Source organism: Sus scrofa, chromosome 6 (genome assembly GCF_054392235.1).
Source record: "Sus scrofa isolate SSC_HxYL_T2T_F1_AM1 chromosome 6, Sscrofa_HxYL_maternal_Yorkshire_Landrace_v2.0, whole genome shotgun sequence".
Taxonomy (NCBI): domain Eukaryota; kingdom Metazoa; phylum Chordata; class Mammalia; order Artiodactyla; family Suidae; genus Sus; species Sus scrofa.
Window position 1 is genome coordinate 154,811,510 of NC_139388.1, and position 20,868 is coordinate 154,832,377.

At 38.2% G+C, this 20,868-nt stretch overlaps 1 protein-coding gene across 6 annotated transcripts in view; it reads right to left on the reverse strand.

Moving 5' to 3' along the window:
• PATJ (PATJ crumbs cell polarity complex component) overlaps window positions 1-20,868 on the reverse strand; it is a 356,992-nt gene that overhangs the window by 152,224 nt on the left and 183,900 nt on the right. For 5 of the 6 annotated variants that reach the window (XM_021096561.2, XM_021096558.2, XM_021096560.2 and 2 more), the window contains exon 28: window positions 3,672-3,868. In XM_021096561.2, coding sequence (XP_020952220.2) covers window positions 3,672-3,868 — 197 coding nt within the window. Of the gene's footprint in view, window positions 1-2,023; window positions 2,322-3,671; window positions 3,869-20,868 lie in introns of those variants that run through there. The other variant, XM_084964861.1, reaches the window with a different exon arrangement.

Sequence of the window (20,868 nt, forward strand, 5' to 3'; positions counted from 1 at the left end):
CACCGGATCCCCAACCCACTGAGTGAGGTCAGGGATCGAACCCACAACCTCATGGTTCCTAGTCGGATTTGTTAACCACTGAGCCACGACGGGAACTCCAGTTTTTACTTTCATCATTATTACTCCCACTACAACTTTGGTTTCATTTCTCAAGAAATCTCAAAACTTAAGCCAAAGGTGGTTTGTTTTTACAGTTGTGTAAATTATTTGTATAATTTGGAGATTAGGCCCTTGTCAGGTGCATTGTTTGCAAAGATTTTCTCCTATTCTGTGGGTTGTCTTTCAGTTTTTTTTGTTTCTTTGTTTATTTTTCTTTTTACGGCCACTGGGCTAGGGGTTGAATTGGAGCTGTAACTAGCTGCCAGACTATGCCACAACCACTGCAGTGACAGATCTGAGCCACATCTGTGACCTACACTGCAGCTTGAAGCAATGCTAGACCCTTAACCTAATGAGCAAGGCCGGGGATTGAACCCGCATCCTCACAGACACTATGTCAGATTCTTAACCTGCTGAGCCACAACAGGAACTCTTTTTTTTTTTTTTTCCCTCCGTTTTTTTAAATGGTTTCCTTTGCTGTGTGAAATCTTTTGAGTTTATTTTTGTTTTTATTGTCTTTATTCCAGGAGGTAGATCAAACAAGATCTTGCTGTGATTTATGTCAAAGAGCATTTTGCCTATGTTTTCTTCTAGGAGTATTATAGAATCTGGCCTGACGTTTAGGTGTTTAACCCATTTTGAGATTATTTTTGTGTATGGTGTTAGAGAAAAAAATGAAACAACCCAATTGAAAAATAGGCAGAAGACATAAATAGACATTTCTTCAGAGAAGACATACGGATGGCCAGTAGACACATGAAAAAATGCTCAACGTTGCTAGATATTAGAGAAATGTAAATCAAAACTACGATGAGGCACCACTTCATACTGGTCAGAATGGCCATCAATAACAAGTCTACAGGAGTTCCTGTCATGGCTCAGCGGTTAACAAACCTAACTAGCATCCATGACGATGTGGGTTCAATCCCTGGCCTTGCTCAGTGGGTTAAGGATACAGCGTTGCTGTGAGCTGTGATGTAGGTCACAAACTCAGCTCGGATCCCACGTTGCTGTGGCTCTGGCATAGGCTGGAGGTTATAGCTCCAATTGGACCCCTAGCCTGTGAATTCCATATGACATGGGTGCAGCCCTAAAAAACCAAAAAGACAACTACAACAACAAAAATAACAAGTCTACAAATACATGCTGGAGAGGGTGTGGAGAAACAGGAACTCCTTCACTGTTGGTAGAAATGTAAATTGGTACAACAGCTATAGGAAATCAGCATGGCGGTTCCTTAGAAAACTAAAAATAGAACTATCGTACAGTTCCACAGTCCCATTCCTGGGCATATACCTGGACAAAACTATAATTCAAAAAGCTACATGCACCCCTATGTTCATAGCAGCACTATTCACAAATAGCCACAACATGGAAACAATCTAAATGTCCATCAGTAGATGAATGGAATACTACTCAGCCATAAAAAAGCATGAAATGATGCCATTTGAAGCAACATGGTTGGAACTAGAGATTCTCATACTAAGTGAATAAGTCAGAAAGAGGAAGACAAATACATATGATATCACTTATATGTGGAATCTAAAATACAGCACAAATGAACCTATCCATAAAATAGAAACAGACTCACAGACATGGGGAACAGACTTGTGGTTGCCAAGGGGGAGGGAGGAGGAAGAGGGATGAACAGGGAGTTTAGGGTTGGTAGATGCAAACTATTACATTTAGAATGGATAAACAATGAGTTCCTACTCTACAGTATAGTGAACTATGTCCAGTTTCTTGGGATGGAACGTGATGGAAGACAGTATGAGAAAAAGAATGTGTATACACACACACACACACATATGGCTCACTATGCTGTACAGCAGAGATTGACACAACACTGTAAATCAACTATACTTCAATAAAAATACAATAAAACAAAAATATAAGCCAAAGGAAATAAACTTGAAGCAATGAATTATATTGGTTAATACATACTGTCACTTTCGATTTTTATTAAAGATCATGTGAGTTGGTGCTACTATCCAACATGGGTCATTTCATGATGTTATACTACAACATATAAAGAACAAGAAAAGTAATTCCAGTAGTGCCTTCTTCATGGAAACAGGTTTTAGATGGGGAGACAATGCTGGGGCTTAGAAGACAGAGAGTGATGCTAATGGTCTCACAGTGGTATCTGACCAGCTTTGGCTAGAGATATTATTAGGCAAGTCACATTATGGTTGTCTATGAATTCTATTCTGAGTCGGAGTCTGAAAAGGAAATTGTAAAATGAAAAATTAGTAAGGCCTCATTTTAAGTAAGCCGTCTGACACTTAGTGCCTCTGTGATTCAATCCCCCTCAATGTCCAAGAGTTGGAGTATTTTAGGCAAGAGGTCTCACAGCACACTGGGTAACAAAGAGCTAAGAAGTCAAAGCTGCTCAATACTGGACCCCAACACTTCATTTACTTTATGATCTCAGCAGTAAAACAGTATCTGGTACCAGGTACATATTAGCTGTTGCTACTGTTGTTGTTTTGGGGTTTTGGGTTTTTTTTGTTGTTGTTGTTGTTGTTATATAACAAGCTTTTTATGTCTCTTTTCTTCCTTGAGACTGTGAGCTATTTGAATGAAGGGACTGGATGTACTCATCTCTTTTTCTGTGTCCAGTCCTAGGAGATACTCAAAAAAATGTTAGCTGAATGAATGACTGAACAGGCCAATAAATATCAAAATATCAGAGTAGAAACCCTAACTTTAAGTATAGGAAAATAAGAACAACCTTTTCATATTACTGATGAAATCATCTAAAGTATTAGCAGAGGATCAGTCATCTCCTTAGTTTCTCTTATCTCTCCTGTTCCTAAATGAGGAACCCATGTGGGCTTAACCACATCACCAACTTCACAGGTATTAACCAGTCCTTGACAACAAGTTTATAAAGTTTTGTTTGCTATAACACCTTCACCCCAAACTAAACAACAACAGAAACAAATGTTAATACATATGGTAAGTTCGAAAGCTAAAAAGAATTTTGATAAATACTAATAATATTAGATTAATAAACAAATAAGTTTTGAACCTTTGGAATTTATATATAAAAACAAGCCCTGGTGGTCCTGCTGTGGCTCGGTGGGTTAAAAACCTGGCATAGTGTCATGAGGATGCAGGTTAGACCCTTGGCCTCACTCAGTGGGTTAAGGATCTGGCTTTGTTGCAAGCTGCAGTGTAGGTTACAGATGCAGCTCAGATCTGGTATCTCTGTGGCTGTGGCATAGGCCTGGGAACTTCCACCCCTAGCCTGGGAACCCCTAGCCTGGGAACTTCCAAATGCCGCAGGTGTGGCACGGGGGCAGGGAAACAAGCCCTATCCTTTTAATATGTTTCCATGAGACTTTACTTAAGGGGCCCCTAAATTATTTTGTGAGATTAGTTTTTTAGTTATGTGGCACACAGCAACTATAAGCAACAACATGACTTTTGTTCTTGCTTAGGAAAATTTTCTATAGATGAAGAAACTGTAATTCATGGCATTCTTCCCCTTCACTTCATTTTTCTGTACACTATGCTCTATATCCCTTCCTCTCGGCAGAACAGAAATTAAGAACATATGCCCTCACCTCCAACAGTTCATCTCCGATACGCATTCGCCCGTCCTTGGCAGCAGGTCCTTCCGGGTTAATTCCCACCACGAATATGCTCATGCGTGATCTGTCTTTGTTACCAGCAAGGCTGAGTCCAAGTCCATTTTTATCCTTTTCGAGTTCAATAATATGCAATTCTCCAGGCAGGTCTGCATACCTTTGCCTAATTTTTTCTGTCAAAAAAAATTTAAATAGAGCACTTGAATCTATATTACAAAAGTACTAACATTGCCTCATCCTTACGGATTCCTTTATAATGAACTGTCCCTTCTCAAGAGTGAAGTACTTGAGGTCATTCATAGCTTTACATATAGATTACAGTTAAAAATTATTTGAGATCCTTCTGAGAAGACTAGCTCACCCATAAAACCTCTGATTGTTCAGTTCACACTGCCCTAGAATTTCTATGCAATATTTTTGTACCTAAGAGAGTCCCCACAACATGGTAGAAACCCTGGTCTCCTGACACACCCCCCACCCCAAATAAACGAAAAAGGGAAATAATATATACTGATCACCAGCTATGTTGCAAGCAAGGCATTTGGTCTTGGAAATATCATTTTGAATAAAACATACATGGTTCTATTCTCAAGGACTAGCAGTCCAGGAGGAAAGCAAATCAACAATTCTAAATAATTACATTTACAAATTGTACAAAACAATATCGGGTGTTATGTGAGTACAAACAAGGGGAAATAAGGATGCTGGTTTAGCTTCAGATCTGAATTCAATACACAAATATACCACCTACTCAGTGTCTAATAAATAATACATTATTTCACCTCCAAGGAGTTCCACTTCTTTGTCTTTAAAATGGGCATATTAATACCCACTTCATGGATTAAATAAAATAAACATTAAAGGACTTAATAGCTCATGGTTTATAGGTATTTTACAATTCTTTTTATTTATTTATTTTATATTAATTATTATTTTTTAATAGTAAATCAATGAAACTAGAACACACCCTCACACCATGCACGAAAATAAACTCAAAATGGCTTAAAGACTTAAATATAAGACAAGACACCATCAAACTCCTGAAAGAGAACATAGACAAAACATTCTCTAATATCAGCCTTATGAATATTTTCTTAAGTCAGTCTCCCAAAGCAATGGAAGTAAGAGCAAAAATAAAGCAAGGGACCTAATCAAACTGACAAGCTTTTGCACAGCAAAGGAAACCAAAAAGAAAACAAAAAGACAACTTACAGAATGGGAGAAAATAGTTTCAAATGATGCAACTGACAAGGGCTTTATCTCTAAAATATACAAACAACTTATATAACTCAACAGCAAAAAAGCCAACCACCCAATGGAAAAATGGGCAAAAGACCTGAACAGACATTTCTCCAAAGAAGATACACAGATGGCCAACAAGCACATGAAAAAATGTTCAACATCACTGATTATTAGAGAAATGCAAATCAAAACTACTATGAGGTACCACCTCACACCTGTCAGAATGGCTGTCGTTAATGACTGCACAAATAACAAATGCTGGAGGGGGTGTGGAGAAAAGGGAACCCTCCTGCACTGTTGGTGGGAATGTAAGCTGGTACAGCCACTATGGAGAACAGTTTGGAGATACCGTAGAAATCTATACATAGAACTTCCATATGACCCCGCAATCTCACTCTTGGGCATCTATCCAGACAAAGCTCTACTTAAAAGAGACACATGCACCCGCATGTTCATTGCAGCACTATTCACAATAGCCAGGACATGGAAACAACCCAAATGTCCATCGACAAATGATTGGATTAGGAAGATGTGGTACATATAGACAATGGAATACTACTCAGCCATAAAAAAGAACAAAATAATGCCATTTGCACCAACATGGATGGAACTAGAGACTCTCATACTGAGTGAAGTAAGTCAGAAAGAGAAAGACAAATACCACTGATATCACTTATATCTGGAATCTAATATACGGAACTAATGAAACTTTCCACAGAAAAGAAAATCATGGACTTGCAAAATAGACTTGTGGTTGCCAAGGGGGAAGAGGAGGGAGTGGGGTGGTTGGGGAGCTTGGGGTTAATAGATACAAACTATTGCCTTTGGGATGGATTAGCAATGAGATCCTGCTGTGTAGCCCTGGGAACTATGTCTAGTCATTTATGATGGAGCATGATAATGTTCAAAAATTGAATGTGTACATGTATGTGTAACTGGGTCACTGTACTATACAGTAGGAAAAAATTGCATTGTGGTATTTTTTATAATTCTTTAATTTGATCTTCTGTCTCACCTTCCAACCTCCACTTTATGGTCTAAATTCCGTATTTGAAGATATAGCTGGTTATGCTTCACTTGTGTTGTTTCTGTGCAACAAAACCACATTGGCAGATCACTGTGGAGAATGATACTGCTTTAAAAATGCCTTGTACCCCATGCAGCACCAGTTCAGGCCAGGTGTGCTGCCAAGGCTTGCTGACTACTCCATGGCATGATGCAATCATCTCATCAGCCAAATAACCAAGCGGGAGCTTGTGGCTATCCTGAAACTCTCCACACTCAGTCTAACACTTAAGTTCACTGTCCTCAGAGGGAACCTTGTAACCTGAAAGTTTAACTCAAATAATTGGTGGTAAGGGGGTGGGGAAGGAAAACAGCCTGGTCCACTGCATCACTTTACCAGACTCAACACTGCCTTATAAAAGAACAGACAAATATAAACCCGTAAAAGCTATTTTATGCATAAATTTACCCCGAAAGAATTAATCATAAATGACTGCTTATTTTAGAAAGAGGTTAAATCTGTCTGCTTTGCAAAGATTTTGAAAAGAATCAAAGAACTTTCATTGATAATGCTTATTATAAAGAACACATTTCGCAAAATACACTAAAATAAATTACTTACAACGTAATAAAACTGTCCTTTATATAGAAATAAAATTATTCATATTAACATTGAAGTAGATAAACACAGTATTTTAGTCAACTACCAAGGAAAAGCCACTATGTGGGTATTTTAATTAACAGAGACAATACAAAACACATTACCCTCAAGTTGTTTGCACAATAACATAGGGAAAGCAAAAAAATACAACACATATTAAACAACTACAACTATGAAAATAGCAATTCCAACCACCATAAGTGCTGGTCACTGAATAAATATTAATTTATTAGTGAATTAGGTCAGTGAATAAACACTACATTAACTGTGCTAGCAATAATTACTTTTAGAGTTCTAAGAGTTGACATGACTAAAGAGATTTTGTGGAAGAAGCAGAATTTGAGGAGGGTTTTGCTTTATTTTTTATTTTTTTAAGTGAAGTATAGCTGACATACTGTAGTATAATAGTTTCAGGTGTTTACCAAAGTGATTTAACATTTATACATTACACACTGATCACCATAGTAAGTCTGGTAACCATCTGCCATCATACAAAGTTATCACAATATTACTGACCATATTCCCCATGCTGTACATTATAGCCCATGCCTTTTTTTTTTTTTTTTTTTTTTGTCTTGCCATTTTCTAGGGCAGCACCGGCGGCATATGGAGGTTCCCAGGCTAGGGGTTCAATCAGAGCTGTAGCCGCAGCCTACGCCAGAGCCACAGCAATGTGGGATCCGAGCCTCGTCTGCAACCTACACCACAGCTCACGGCAACGCCGGATCCTTAACCCACTGGCAAAGGCAGGGATCGAACCCACAACCTCATGGTTCCTAGTCAGATTTGTAAACCACTGCACCATGATGGGAACTCCCATCCCATGTTTTTTATAATCATAAGTTTGTACCTCTTAATCCCCCTCATCTATTTCACCCACCCCCATCCCCTCTGGTGACCACCAGACTGTTCTCTATAACTATGGGTCTGTTTCTGTTCTGTTTAGTTTATTGTTTTGTTTCTTAGATTCCACATTTAAGTGAAATCATATCGTGTTTGTCTTTGACTGCCTCAGTGCAACAGCATCTAGGTCCATCTATTTTGTCACAAACGGCAAGACATTTTTATGGCTGAGTAGTATTCCACTGTGTATTTATACACCATTTTTTCTTCATCCATTCGTCTAAGGATGGACACTTAGGTTACTTGGATATTATAAATAATGTTTCTAATAACACTGAGGTGTGTATATCTTTTCAAAGTAGCTGAGAAATCTGGACAGCTACGTGCAAAATGAAATGAGAACATCCTCTAACACCATACACAAAAATAAACTCATTAAAGACCTAAATGCAAGACAAGATGGTATAACACTCTTAGAGGAAAACTTAGGCCAAACACTCTCTGACATAAACTGCAGCAATACCTTCTCAGATCCACCTCCTAGAGTGATGACAATAAAAACAAAATAAACAAACAGGACCTAATTAAACTTAAAAGTTTAGCACCACAAAGGAAACCATAAACAAAACAAAAAGACAACCCACAGAATGGAAGAAAATGTCTACAAATGAAGCAACTGATAAGGGATTAATCTCTAAAATATATAAACACTTCTGCAACTCAATATTAAAAAAAAACCTCCAATCAAAAAATGGGCAGAAGATCTAAATAGACATGTCTCCACAGAAGACACACTGATGGTCAAAAAACCCATGAAAAGATGCTCAACATCACTAATTATCAGAGAATTGCAAATCAAAACTACTATGAGGTACCACTTTACACCAGCCAGGATGGCCATCATCAAAAAATCTACAAATAATAAATGCTGGAGAGGGTGTAGAGAAAAAGAAACCCCCTTATCTATTGGTAGGAATGTACACTGGTGCAACCACTATGGAAAACAGTATGGAGGTTCAAAATAAAAAAAAACACCTAAAAATAGAACTTCAATGAGATCTAGCAATCTCACACCTGGGCATCTATCCAGAGAAAACCATATTTGAAAAGATACATGTACCCCAGTGTTCATCAGAGCACTATTTAAAACAACTAAGACATGGAAGCAACCTAAATGTCCATCAACTGAGGAGTAGACAACAAAGATGTGGTGCATATATACAATGGAATATTACTCAGACATAAAAAGGAATGAAATAATGCCATTTGGAGCAACATGGATGGACCTAGAAACTATCATACTAAGTGAAATCAGACAATGAAAGACAAACATCATGTAATATCACTTATATGTGGAATCTTAAAAAAAAAGGATACAAAAAATTTATTTGCAGAACAGAAGCAGACTCACAGACTTTGAAAAACTTAAGGTTACCAAAGGGGACAGGTGATGAAGGGGGTGGACTGGTGGTTTGAGATTGGCATATGCACACTGAGGTATATGAAATGATTGGCCAACAGAGACCTGCTGTATAGCACAGAGAACTCTACCCAGTATTCTGTGATAATCTATGTGGGGAAAGAATCAGAGAGAATGCATACGTGTATATGTATCACTTAGTCACTTTGTTGGACAACAGCACTTATCACAATCTTGAAAATTAATTACACTTCAATAAAACTTTTTAAAAAAGAACAAAAGAAGAGTATGAGGTAAAAGGGTTAATTGTTTGATAGCTTGTTTACAGAAATACTATTCCAATTCAGGGATTCTGCCCAGATACCTTGGGCTACACTCTGGGGATGGGGCCTTGTGAAGACACTCAAATTAAGACCTATTCTTCCAGATTAAACCAGAGCAGTTATAATTTCATCTGCTTTGTTTACTGAATTTACACGGTAAAATGCTGAAGAAATGATACCACGGCTAAGAAAACAAATAAAATAAAAATTTAACACATCCTTCTCAGAAAATAATAAAATGGAAAAAGATTTTTAAAAACAGAAACCGAAGACTTAACAACGCAATAAGCTCAAGGTATTAAATGTAAGAGAAAACTGACAGACAGAAAATACATTTTGGGGGAATTATATACAGAACAACTGCAGAAACAGATGGTGTATTAGACCATAAAAGAAACTTCAAAAGTCTCAAAAAATCATTAGTATACATGGGTGTCTCTGGACATAGTACAATAAAAGTTTGAAAACCTGTTAACACCAAAAATAACTTTAAAGCTCTCTTATATTTAGACATAAATTTAGACATAAATTAATAATAAGTTAACGTTAGTATTGACATACCTAAAGAGTTTCAAAACAGTGCTAAATGAAAAGGGGGGAAAGCAGAATAGGCTCAATACAGTTATGCAATACCACTTATGCAAATTAAGATTTCTGCACAAATACTACAGTATATATTTTGGAAGTACATATACAAAAACACGAATATTTAACACATTAGAATGGTTGATTATAGTGGACAGAAAAAGAGAGAATGCAAGGGAGTAAAGAAAACCAAACTGGGACCCCCAGTTGAGCAGTGGTGGTAGCATGCCATGAAGGATTACATTTAATGCAATCTTGTGCCCCTGAGGATGGAAAAAAAGAATGATCCTGAGAAAGGTGTTAGCATTAATATAAAAAGAATTCCAGGTTCAAAATTTGTCTTTCTGCAACTTTCATCAGAGAAAAAAGAATAACCTTTATGGCCATTAAGTATATATTCAACTGTGCAGACATGTAAGTGATTAATGACAAGAGGGACCCTCCTTTGGTAAAACATGGGTCCGTTACAACTGATGAGCAACTCAAACTATGCTACAAATGGTGAAGCCCTATCAACCCGTCCTGTGGCAGAATAGAAAGAGCAAGTGCTAACGGATGAGAATTTGGTTCAAGTCCTAGCTGAGGCACGTGACACCACTGGTTCCTTGGACCATTACTGAACCTCTACGAATGGCAGCTTTCTTATTTGTAAAATAGGACCGTTACCTTAACTAAAAATTCCTGGGACAGAGGGTCCCAATGCTAGAGGGAAAATACAGCCATGACTTCATTTTCATCATTTAGTTATGCTGAGGTGTTAAGTGGATCTTCAGTTGGTGACAAAGCTACTCGTTTCTTCTTTGTCTATCTTGAGGAAAACTGAGACTTGGGAAAGGAAGCAGTGGTTCCCATGATGGCATAAGGGAAGCAGGCACACAGCTCTCCAGTGGGGATCTTTAGAGGAAGGGGCTAGCATCATTCTTCCCAATTTTCCTCGTTGAGTTACTCATATGGAGACGTCCCAAGGAGAACTTCTTGAGGGGCAAAGGAATCACAGCACTGGTTCAAGTGACGGTCCTGTGGCTCACAGGCCACTGAGGGGGCTTTAAACTGTGTGCCAGTCAAGTGTGGAGTTAAAAACCCTTTCTGTAGTTTCAGTTTGGGACGATGAGAAAGTTCTAGAGATAGATGGTGGTCATAATTGCCCAACAATGTGAATGTACTTAATGCCACTGAGTTGTACACTTAAAAGTAGTTAAAATAGTAAACTTATTATGCATATTTTACCACAATTCAAAAAAAAAAAAAAAAGCTATCCATAGGCTTAAAAGACCCTTCGAAAAATTAGTTCCCTTATCAACATTCCACCAAGGGACTAGGTTATAGATTTTATCCTGAACTTTTGAAACAAGCAGTCCTGTTTTTCTAGCTAATGTTTTGTTATGACACTAGTATATTTCCATTTCTTCCATTAACAAATATCGATCGAATTCACATTCTTGTCAGGCCTGTAATGTAAAGGGCACACTATGGAATTTGTTTTCTATCATTGAAGATAAGCAAACATATCATTAATTCTAATTCAGAGAGAAACGATGAGAAAAAAAAAAACCCAGCAGCTGAAGTCACCCATCCATTTCACTTAGTTGTCAGAAAAGCCAATTAATGTCTACAAACAACACTGAGTATTATAGATATTCTAGCCATCTCTCACTCTACACATCAGATGCACTTTCTAATGCATAACGTGCCCTAAATGCGTGTCATTTTAGCTGACATTTCCAATAATCCTGCATTCAGCTTCTTCCAACTTTATTTCTCTAAACACTAGGACATGGATTATTCAGCTTTCCTTGACTTTTTTTTTACTATCCTTTTTTTTTTCTTTCTCTTTTTAATGGGAGAAGGGGGTAAGCTCAACAGAATAAAAATCAGCAAAAAAGTAAACCCAAGAAAAATAAAGAGCTGGGAGTACTTGAATAGTTATAAAGTTTTATTAATAATTTATTGGGGACCTGCTAAATAGCAGAAACTATACTAAAATCATTCAATAAATTTTCTCTCATTCATGCTAAAAACCACCCTATCAGGTAGGAATTATCATATCTGTATTTAAGATGTGGGAAATACGACTTTGATGTTTAATAATTTTCCAAAGGTTACCCAGCTAGAAACTGATATGAGGATGCAAACTGATGTTATCTTTTTTTTTTTTTTTTGGTCTTTTCTAGGGCTGGCATATGGAGGTTCCCAGGCTAGGGGTCTAATCGGAGCTGTAGCTGCCAGCCTATGCCACAGCCACAGCAACATCAGATCCAAGCCAAGTCTGCAACCTACACCACAGCTCATGGCAACACCGGATCCTTAACCCACTGAACAAGGCCAGGGATCGAAGCCGCAACCTCATGGTTCCTAGTCGGATTCGTTAACCACTGAGCCGGGACGGGAACTCCAGACTTTTAAATAAGAAGCAGCTCCCTTAAAGGAACTTAAACAGTGGTTCCTAGGCTTTTTTTTTTTTTCTTTTTTTTTTTTTTTTTGGTCTCCTTAGATTATTTGCTAAGCTGGCTACCTAAAAATTATCTTTAGAGCCTATAAAGCAGAATCATGGCTGGGCTCCTCCAGCTGAGATCCTAAGTCAGTCTGCGCTAAGTTTACACATGGGGTACAGTTTTCTTTGTAAAAAGGTCCTTAGATGATTCTTGTGGTCAGCTATGTCTGTAAATAACACACTAATCTCTCGGGCAACGCAAAAATTTTTTCTACGGCAGCAACGACAGTCAACCATAAATTTCATACTTATCAAAGTTAAGGCAGACTTTAAATAGTCCCTTCACAAGACTAGTCTAATATGGAGATTGTCTCTGACTTCATAATTACACCTTAGAGTTAAATAAGACATTTGGCTTGACTATACAATAGACTACTCTGAAATCTCAATCTTTCTCCCTCTATCTCCCACTGGCCCAGACTGCCTCTCTCCTCCAGTCTCAAGAAGATTCCTGTAACTTCCATTACCAGTTGCTTCTACTCCGTAGGTATAACAAAAGACGAACTAGAATTTCAAAAGAATAGATGGAAAACAAAGTTGGGGGAGCGGGGGAAGCAGACCAGAATTTTTATCTTTGAAAAATCAAGACACAAGTGAGTTTGTTAACTCAGAATCTAAGAAAGAAATCATAGCTGAGGTCTCCCTGTGTGGCTGAGTCAGCAAGTCAGTACAAACTGTTCTATAGCATCAAACATGTGGCCCCACCACAGGGGAAGCTCACACTACCTGGTATTTGGTCTAAGGGCTGCAGGGAGTCATTTCCATGGCAACCAGTGGGTGAGGAAAAGGATAAGTAAAAAGAGAATGGTTTTCTTATAACTTATTCATTTCCATTTCATTACAAATCATTGAAGAGGTGGGTAAAGACTATGATTTTATCTGAAGCCAATGAGGTTCTCGTCTAAAATTAAGAAAAAAGAAAATCCAAGAACTCATACTTTGTTTCCTATAAACATGCATACACACACATACACATAAACATATAAGTACCAGCTTTTAGCAACATATCCATTACTAGTATTTCCTAGAAATATCTGTAATAAACAGCCAATCTTAATACTGATTTTCACTGACTTTCACAGTATGTTAGTCAAGTGGCAGTAGTTCCTACCCCACATAACCTGGATGCCTTCCATTTCTAAACCCAAATCAGAGATTAGGAGGCACCAGGCTTCTTTTGACACCATGCTTTATTTGAGTACCCCCTGAACAGACATCAGACTAGAATAACTAGAGAGAGAGAACAGACTTTTGACTCAGCTGAAGAGTCACACTTGTTTTAAACATGGATTTTCTAACCCCATAACAATGCTATCTGAAAAGGAATCTCAGGTTGCTCATAATTCTTTATCAAAGAATCAGCTCCTTTTCCTTGTCCATGAAAGCCAGTAAGATTTCTCTAGTGTATTCTCAGGGTGTTTTCCTATAATCATGGGATATTAGATGTTGCTAAGTAACAAAGCCTTTCTCCCAAGAAGGAAACAATTCAAGTCACTGCCCAGTATCTTAATAGAAGATGTTCAACACACCGGAATAATGACCCAGTACAATTTCAGAAGCACTTAGTTATCTGATCTGTTTCCAAACAGTAAAAAATAACTTAATACAGAGAAAATATTTAAATACATTTCTTATACATTAAATACATCTCCACTTATAAATAATCAGATGCTTCTCTTGAAGCATCCTTCTTAATTTTCTTAACCAGTAACCAACTTTTAATTCTCTGCTGGTACATGCAGATTTAAGAAGTAAAAAACATATTTTTCAAAACTCGTAATCAATCAGAAGAAACAGCATGTGAACTGAGGTAGCAAGAAGAAACTCTCAAGTGAAATTTCAGACCAAATAAAGAAACTAATGAAAACATGTCAGTGGAAAGAAACCGTATTTGACAGGACACTTCCCTCTGAAATATAGTAGATTGAGAGCTGGAATAAAAACATTATATACAGAATTTGGAAGAAAAACAGAAGTCATTTCCTTCCTTTCATTCACAAAAATTCAATCCATATTAAATATACAGATGGAAAAGGAAAGCAACCATAATTTTAAATTAACATAATTCACGCTGTCAATTAGAACAAGAATCATTACAATTAATTCCTTAAGAGACCATTATGTTAAAAAAACAAACTAAAGTTTTGCCATTAAAAGAAACAAAATTCAAATGAATCACTATGCAATAAGCAGATTTTAAACACAAGGCAAAAAATTAAAAATAAAACTACCATATGATCTAGCACTCCCATCTCTGGGTATTTACCCAGAAGGATTTAAACTAGAGTCTTGAAGAGGTATTTGTATACCTGTGTTCATAGCGGCATGACTCACAATAGTTTTCTACCACAATCAAAAAAAATTTTTTAAATAGTTTTTTTTTTTGAAAATTTAACCCCTGAAAATGTATTCAAGGTTATGTTGTGATCAAGATCTGCATTTGCCAAAACAACATCTAAGAGTTAGGAAGGAGACCACATACATATTTTGTAGGAAAGCCACTTTTGAAAGGAAGCATGTACTCCACACATCTGAGGAAGCCAACAAAAAGTTCAAAAAACAAAAAACCCGGTAGCTAAGATGATTATAAAAAAAACACAGAAAAGATACTAGAGAGTGTCAAAACAAACTGCTGACACTCAGCATTCAGCTCCTTCCCACAGAGGAACTGATAACTGGTTTCCTCTATGGTGTGTTTTTGCACCATATAATACTTTACCCCTTGGGCTTTAATATCTTTTTGGCTCTTTTTCAGGCAGACAATATAGTCATATGAAAAAGGAATTGTTTCAGGCATTGTAGCCAGTCTGTTCTCATGTGTGTCTTGTCTTTAGATTGATTCCACTCCAAAAGCAGCGGACAGTCAGAACGAGGACAGGAGCTTGCACATCAGCGAACAACTGCTTTCTCTCAAGATAAAAGAAAAAGTAAATGAGAGGGGGTGGAACTGCAAGAAAGAAGCAAGCAAAAGAGAAAGGCAAAAGTCATGGCAGAGGAAGAAAGCAAGCAAGGAAACATGTGCTGAAGACCAAGCTAAAATCCCTTAAGAGCAATTCTGAACCCAAATTTATAACAGCAGCAAATGCTGCCTTTGAGAAACAGGTACCCTTAAATAAATGATCTCATTTAATACTTTGTCCTTTCTAGAAATAAGAAACACTGCAACTGGGAGAGATTAACTGAACTTCCCAAGAACATTAGCTACAAAGGGCAGAGTTGATATTTTAATATATGTCACTCTCTTTTATAAATTATAAACCACACATACTTTTTAAAAGGTAACATGAAACTGTATTTAGTACTCTCTTTTTCTAATGTGTAATCAAACTGATCCTATAAAGAGCAGGTATTGAATGCTTGTTAAAATGTCCTTCCTTGAGGAGTTCCGCCGTGGTAGAAGAATCCAACTAGGAACCATGAGGTTGCGGGTTTGATTCCTGGCCTTGCTCAGTGGGTTAACGATCTGGCTTTGTCGGGAGCTGTGGTGTGAGTCTCAGATGAAGCTCGGATCCCGAGTTGCTGTGGCTCTGGGGTAGGCCGGTGACTACAGCTCCAATTAGACCCCTAGCCTGGGATCCTCCATATGTCATGGGATCGGCTCAAGAAAAGGATAAAAAGACCAAAAAAAAAAAAAAAAAAAAAAAAACTTTCCTTGAATAGAAAGTTCAATTCTTGAGAGATAATATAAGGTATAATTAGCAAAACAAAAAAATATCAAAAAAAAATCAAAAGTTTAGAAAAAACTTTAATAAAAGATTTGAAGAATAAAAGGAGTTCTTAATCTAGTATAACCAAATAAAAACAAAATGATCCCTTTATTTTATTATTATTTGCTTTTTTTAGGGCCACACCCACAGCATATGCAGGTTCCCAGGCTAGGGGTCAGATTGGAGCTACAGCTTCCAGCCTACACCACAGCCACAGCAACACTGGATCCAAGCCGAATCTGCAATCTACACCACAGCTCACGGCAACACCAGATACTTAAGCCACTGAGCGAGGCCAGGGATTACACCCGCAACCTCAGGGTTCCTAGTTTCTGCTGTGCCATGACAGGAACTCCAACCCCTTATATTTTAGATAGTCTAAACATGTGAAAGTGCTCAGTAAATACTGCTTAGAAGCTCCATTTCTTCCCATGCTCCCCAGCAGGATGTACCCTGGTCAGGCCTCCTCTGTTTTTCCATGCCTTAGTGACTTTGTACAATGCTCAATGGGCCATTCAATGACTCCTTGATTCTTAGAATGAGAAGTCCTTTTATTATTTCCAAGGTGCTCTCAGCCTTTCTCTATCAAAGTTCTTCCTCCACTGTGAAAATTGAATTCTTTTAGCTTTCTCATAGGATGGGGGCTCTTTAAGAACCAGACCTGTGTGTGACTTTTTGTAGCCCCAACACCTATCATGGAATCTGGCACATAGTAAGCACTCAGTTAAATGATTAATACTTTGATTTGCAGTCTCAAAGAATTTAAAGATAAGAGTCTATATTTCTTTCAGGTTTGCCTTTCCTGGCAATTTACTTTTGCTTCAATCTTCATCCCTAAGAGATAACAATTCAAACATAAGGCCAAAAGGGAGTTCCCATTATGGCACAGCAGAAACAAATCGATTAGGGACCATGAGGTTGCGGGTTTGACCCCTGGCCTCACTCAGCGGGTTAAGGATTCGGAGTTGCCGTGAGCTGTGGTGTAGATCACAGACGAGGCTTGGATCCCGCGTTGCTGTGGCTCTGGCGTAGGCCAGCGGCAACAGCTCCAACTAGACCCCTAGCCTGGGAACCTCCATGTGCCGCGGGTGCGGCTCTAAAATTTAAACAAAAGGCAAAACACACACACACAAACCCATAAGGTCAAAAGAGTACCAGCAGGAGAATCCAAGATACTTGGTAAAAGGGCACCCCAAATCCATCTTAAACCCTATGTAACAGCTTCTTGGGTGAACTCCCAAACTCTCCCGGTACAAATCCCTAGTACTCTAACCATCCAAAACAATGTCTCCTTAGTAAACTGGGCAATAAAAACTAGTGACTAAGAATGTGGGCTCTGGTGTCAGAAGATGCATTCAGATGCTGCTTTGGCCACTCACAGCTAGAAAACCTTGGGTTGATTAACCTCCTACGTCTCTCAGTCACCTCGTGCATAAACTGAAGATAATAATGGTAACTACATGTGCGAGTTGTTTGGGGGACTATGCAAGGTAATGCATTTGAAGCACAGCACAACACCTGGCCCTACTTCCCACTCTCACTCCACTTGACCTTGCAGAATCCCAGAGCTCCCCATACAGGCAGTCTCTCCACATGATAATATGGCTACCTTATAGCCCAGACTGGATTTCTCTGTCCCGGGTCAACTTAACTACTTAACTCCCTGGTCCCCAATTCTATCTCATGAGATCAAAGAAGAGAAATTAAAAAGGTTCCATTGATTGACATGCGGGGGTGGGGTGGGGGGGTTGCACTTTGTAAATCACTAGGTTCGCTTAAACAATTATGTAACCTTTAGCTTAGAGATATCAAAAACAGTTATGATGAACCCAGAAGATATTAAAGACTAGTTATATTCAAATGCAAATAATATCTATTGAGAATGCTTGTATATTAGGCACTGCAACAGCCTCCTTCACATGTCTTTTTTTCATTTAATCTTCAAACTTATATTCAAGGTAGGCTTTCCCCCTGTATACAGAGAATGAATAACCTGAATCCAAGAAAGTTTTAGTGGCTTAACTGAGCAGACACAACTAGAGAACAACTGAGCTCAAATCTGAATAAAGACTTTCTGACTCTGAAAAGGTGCTTTGACTCCACTGTAAGGGTTTTTTAACTCCAAAGATAAGGGTGAGTTAAAGTGATGTATTTTTCTTGATCAGGATCAGTAATATAAAAGCGAACTTTGCTTGGTTCTCCAGTACGAAGTATAAAGGCTGACAATTATGCTTACTCCTTCGCTCATTCAAAAAAAGGTTTTGGTGGAGCTCCTGTCATAGTGCAGCAGAAACCAATCCGAATAGAATCCATGAGGATGTGGTTCGATTGCTAGCCTCGCTCAGTGAGTTGGGGATCCAGCATTGCTGTGAGCTGTGGTGTAGGTCTCACATGTGGCTCAGATCCCACATTGCTGTGGTTGTGGTGTAGGCAGGCAGTTGTAGCTCTGATTCAACCTCTAGCCTGGGAACCTTCATATGCCATGCGTGCAGCCCTTAAAAAAAAAGTTTTTGGTGGTACTGATTAGGCGACAAGCATGGTGCTGGGAGCTGGCGGGCAATGTAGAACCTGGCTCAGGAGGCTACCACCAAGTGGAAGAGACAGAATTAATCTCTTATCATAAGATAAACACAGATAAAGGGTATTTAAAAAAAAAAAAGCACTACAGGGAATGTATAGTAAAAGTATCTATATTTGAATTAGACATCAAGGAGGTCTTCCTTAAGGAAGTGAGGTTTAAGACAGTTGAGAGAAAATTATTAGGCAGCGGAAAACTGAGCAGAGGTTGTGAGGCAAGGATGACGACGGCATTCTGGGAAAATGCCACTATAGAGGGGACCCAGAAGAGAGGGGAGGGAAGTGGAAAGAGATCCTGGGACAGGTCCAGGAGATCCTTAGACACTCACAATGGGAAGGGAAGTCACCAAACTGGGGGCAGGGATTGTCAGCCAAACAGGATGAATGGCTTCTCCACAGAAATATCCAAATGAACAACCATGTCATAAGTGAAATTCAAAGCTTTCTTAAAGGTTATATACAATTAAATTAAATGTAAAAACTTCTATAATGTTAATTCCCAAAGAAATAGGCAAACACAGATTTTATAGCAGACAACAAAAGAAAAAGAAAAAAAGAAATCACCCACAAAACGCATTTTAATACTCAGGCACAGAGATGAAATCCTAGTTATACATCCAACCACAGATTAGAGGGTTTTAAATTTTTCAAATTATAAAATTAAGTTTTCTAATATCATTTTTCATTTTTATATGATTCTAAGAATATATAATCAAATGATCAGGCAGTGCAGTATGTAAGTAGAGGGTTCATACATTATTTGCTTTCAGCTCTAACCTACAAACTCCATTCAGAGTAAATGCCTTATTTTCTTTTCAAATTACAACTTAGGCAGAATTTAAATACCTTTTCTACATGTCAAAGAAATCTCTTCTGAAAGCTTTAACCTGCCAATATATCACATTTTTATTTAACTGGTTATTTTAGGGATAGTCAAGAACATTAAGAAATCATACTGCTTTTTAAAAACCTTAATATAAACTATAATAAATAACAAAATATACATTACTTTCTAGAAATGATTATATTACAATAAACATTCAACTATAAAATCATAAACCTTTAGAAATACCTCCAAGAGACTTAAAACACCACACAGGCCAAAACTTTTCACTCTCTTCTAGTTTGTATAGTTAAGTGCAAACAAGCAAATAAACACAATTTTTAAAAGGGATAAGACACGCTGTTTTTATTCTCTTCTTCTTAAAGTGTTTGAAGTCCTATATAGGAAAGCATATTTTGGTCTCATTCCACAAATATAAAAACATGCCCCTTGAAAAAAGGTATAATATTATACCACAGATTCTTCCTTACTCTTATTCCCAACGTTTAAACCTATGACATAAACATAGGTCAAGGCCAGAATGACCAGAAAAGAAGTTAATAAAATATGAAGCTGACAGGTCAAAAGAGTGAAGGTGCTGGGCTTTCTGATATGTTCACAGGCCTGAGGTCTTTAGTTCCTCACATGAAATTGGAAGAGGTACGTTTCATCTTAAAGGTTAAATGCTGCCCTCTGCCTCTCCTGCACTGCCTGGACACTGGTCTTGTTTTGTTTTTGTCTTTTTAGGGCAACGCCCGCAGCATATGGAAATGCCCAGGACAGGCACTGATTGGGAGCTGCAGCTGACGGCCTACACCCCAGGCGTGCTGCATCCAAGTCATGTCTGCGACCTACACCACAGCTTGGGGCAACACCGGATCCTTAATCCACCGAGGGAGGCCAAGGGATCAAACCTGCATCCTCATGGATACTAGTCAGGTTCGGTACTGCTGTGCCACAGTGGGAACACCTGGACATTGGCCTTAAAGGTGCCTTCTAATGATGGTCCTCGGGGGTCCTGTGCCAGGCCTTTATACTCTCTCCCTGATCATCACAGCTGCTCTCACAGCTTCGAGCACCAACTCCACACGGACAACACCCTTTACAGTTAGGACTACACTAGACTCTCGATACAACTCTCAATAAATGTGTGTGTTGAATGAATGCATACGTGCATCACTTATCTTCTAAGAAGAGTTCTATTTACACCAGCTCATGGCCTGCTCTCCATATTTCCTAAAATATTTCTTGAAAAATATGATATCCATTCTTTCTTCCTTCTTAATAGAAACAAGTATGTTTAGCTGGGCATGTGTCAGCCCAGAAGAACAATAACACTTCCTAGCCTCATTTATGCTAACTGTATTATTAAACTCTGGATAGTAAAATAAAAGCTAAGAAGTTATACGCAACTTTGCAGAAATTATAATGAGAAGGAAGAAGGTTGCCCTTCTCTTTTCTCCATCCTGGAAGCGGAATAAGCTCTGATAGCTGGT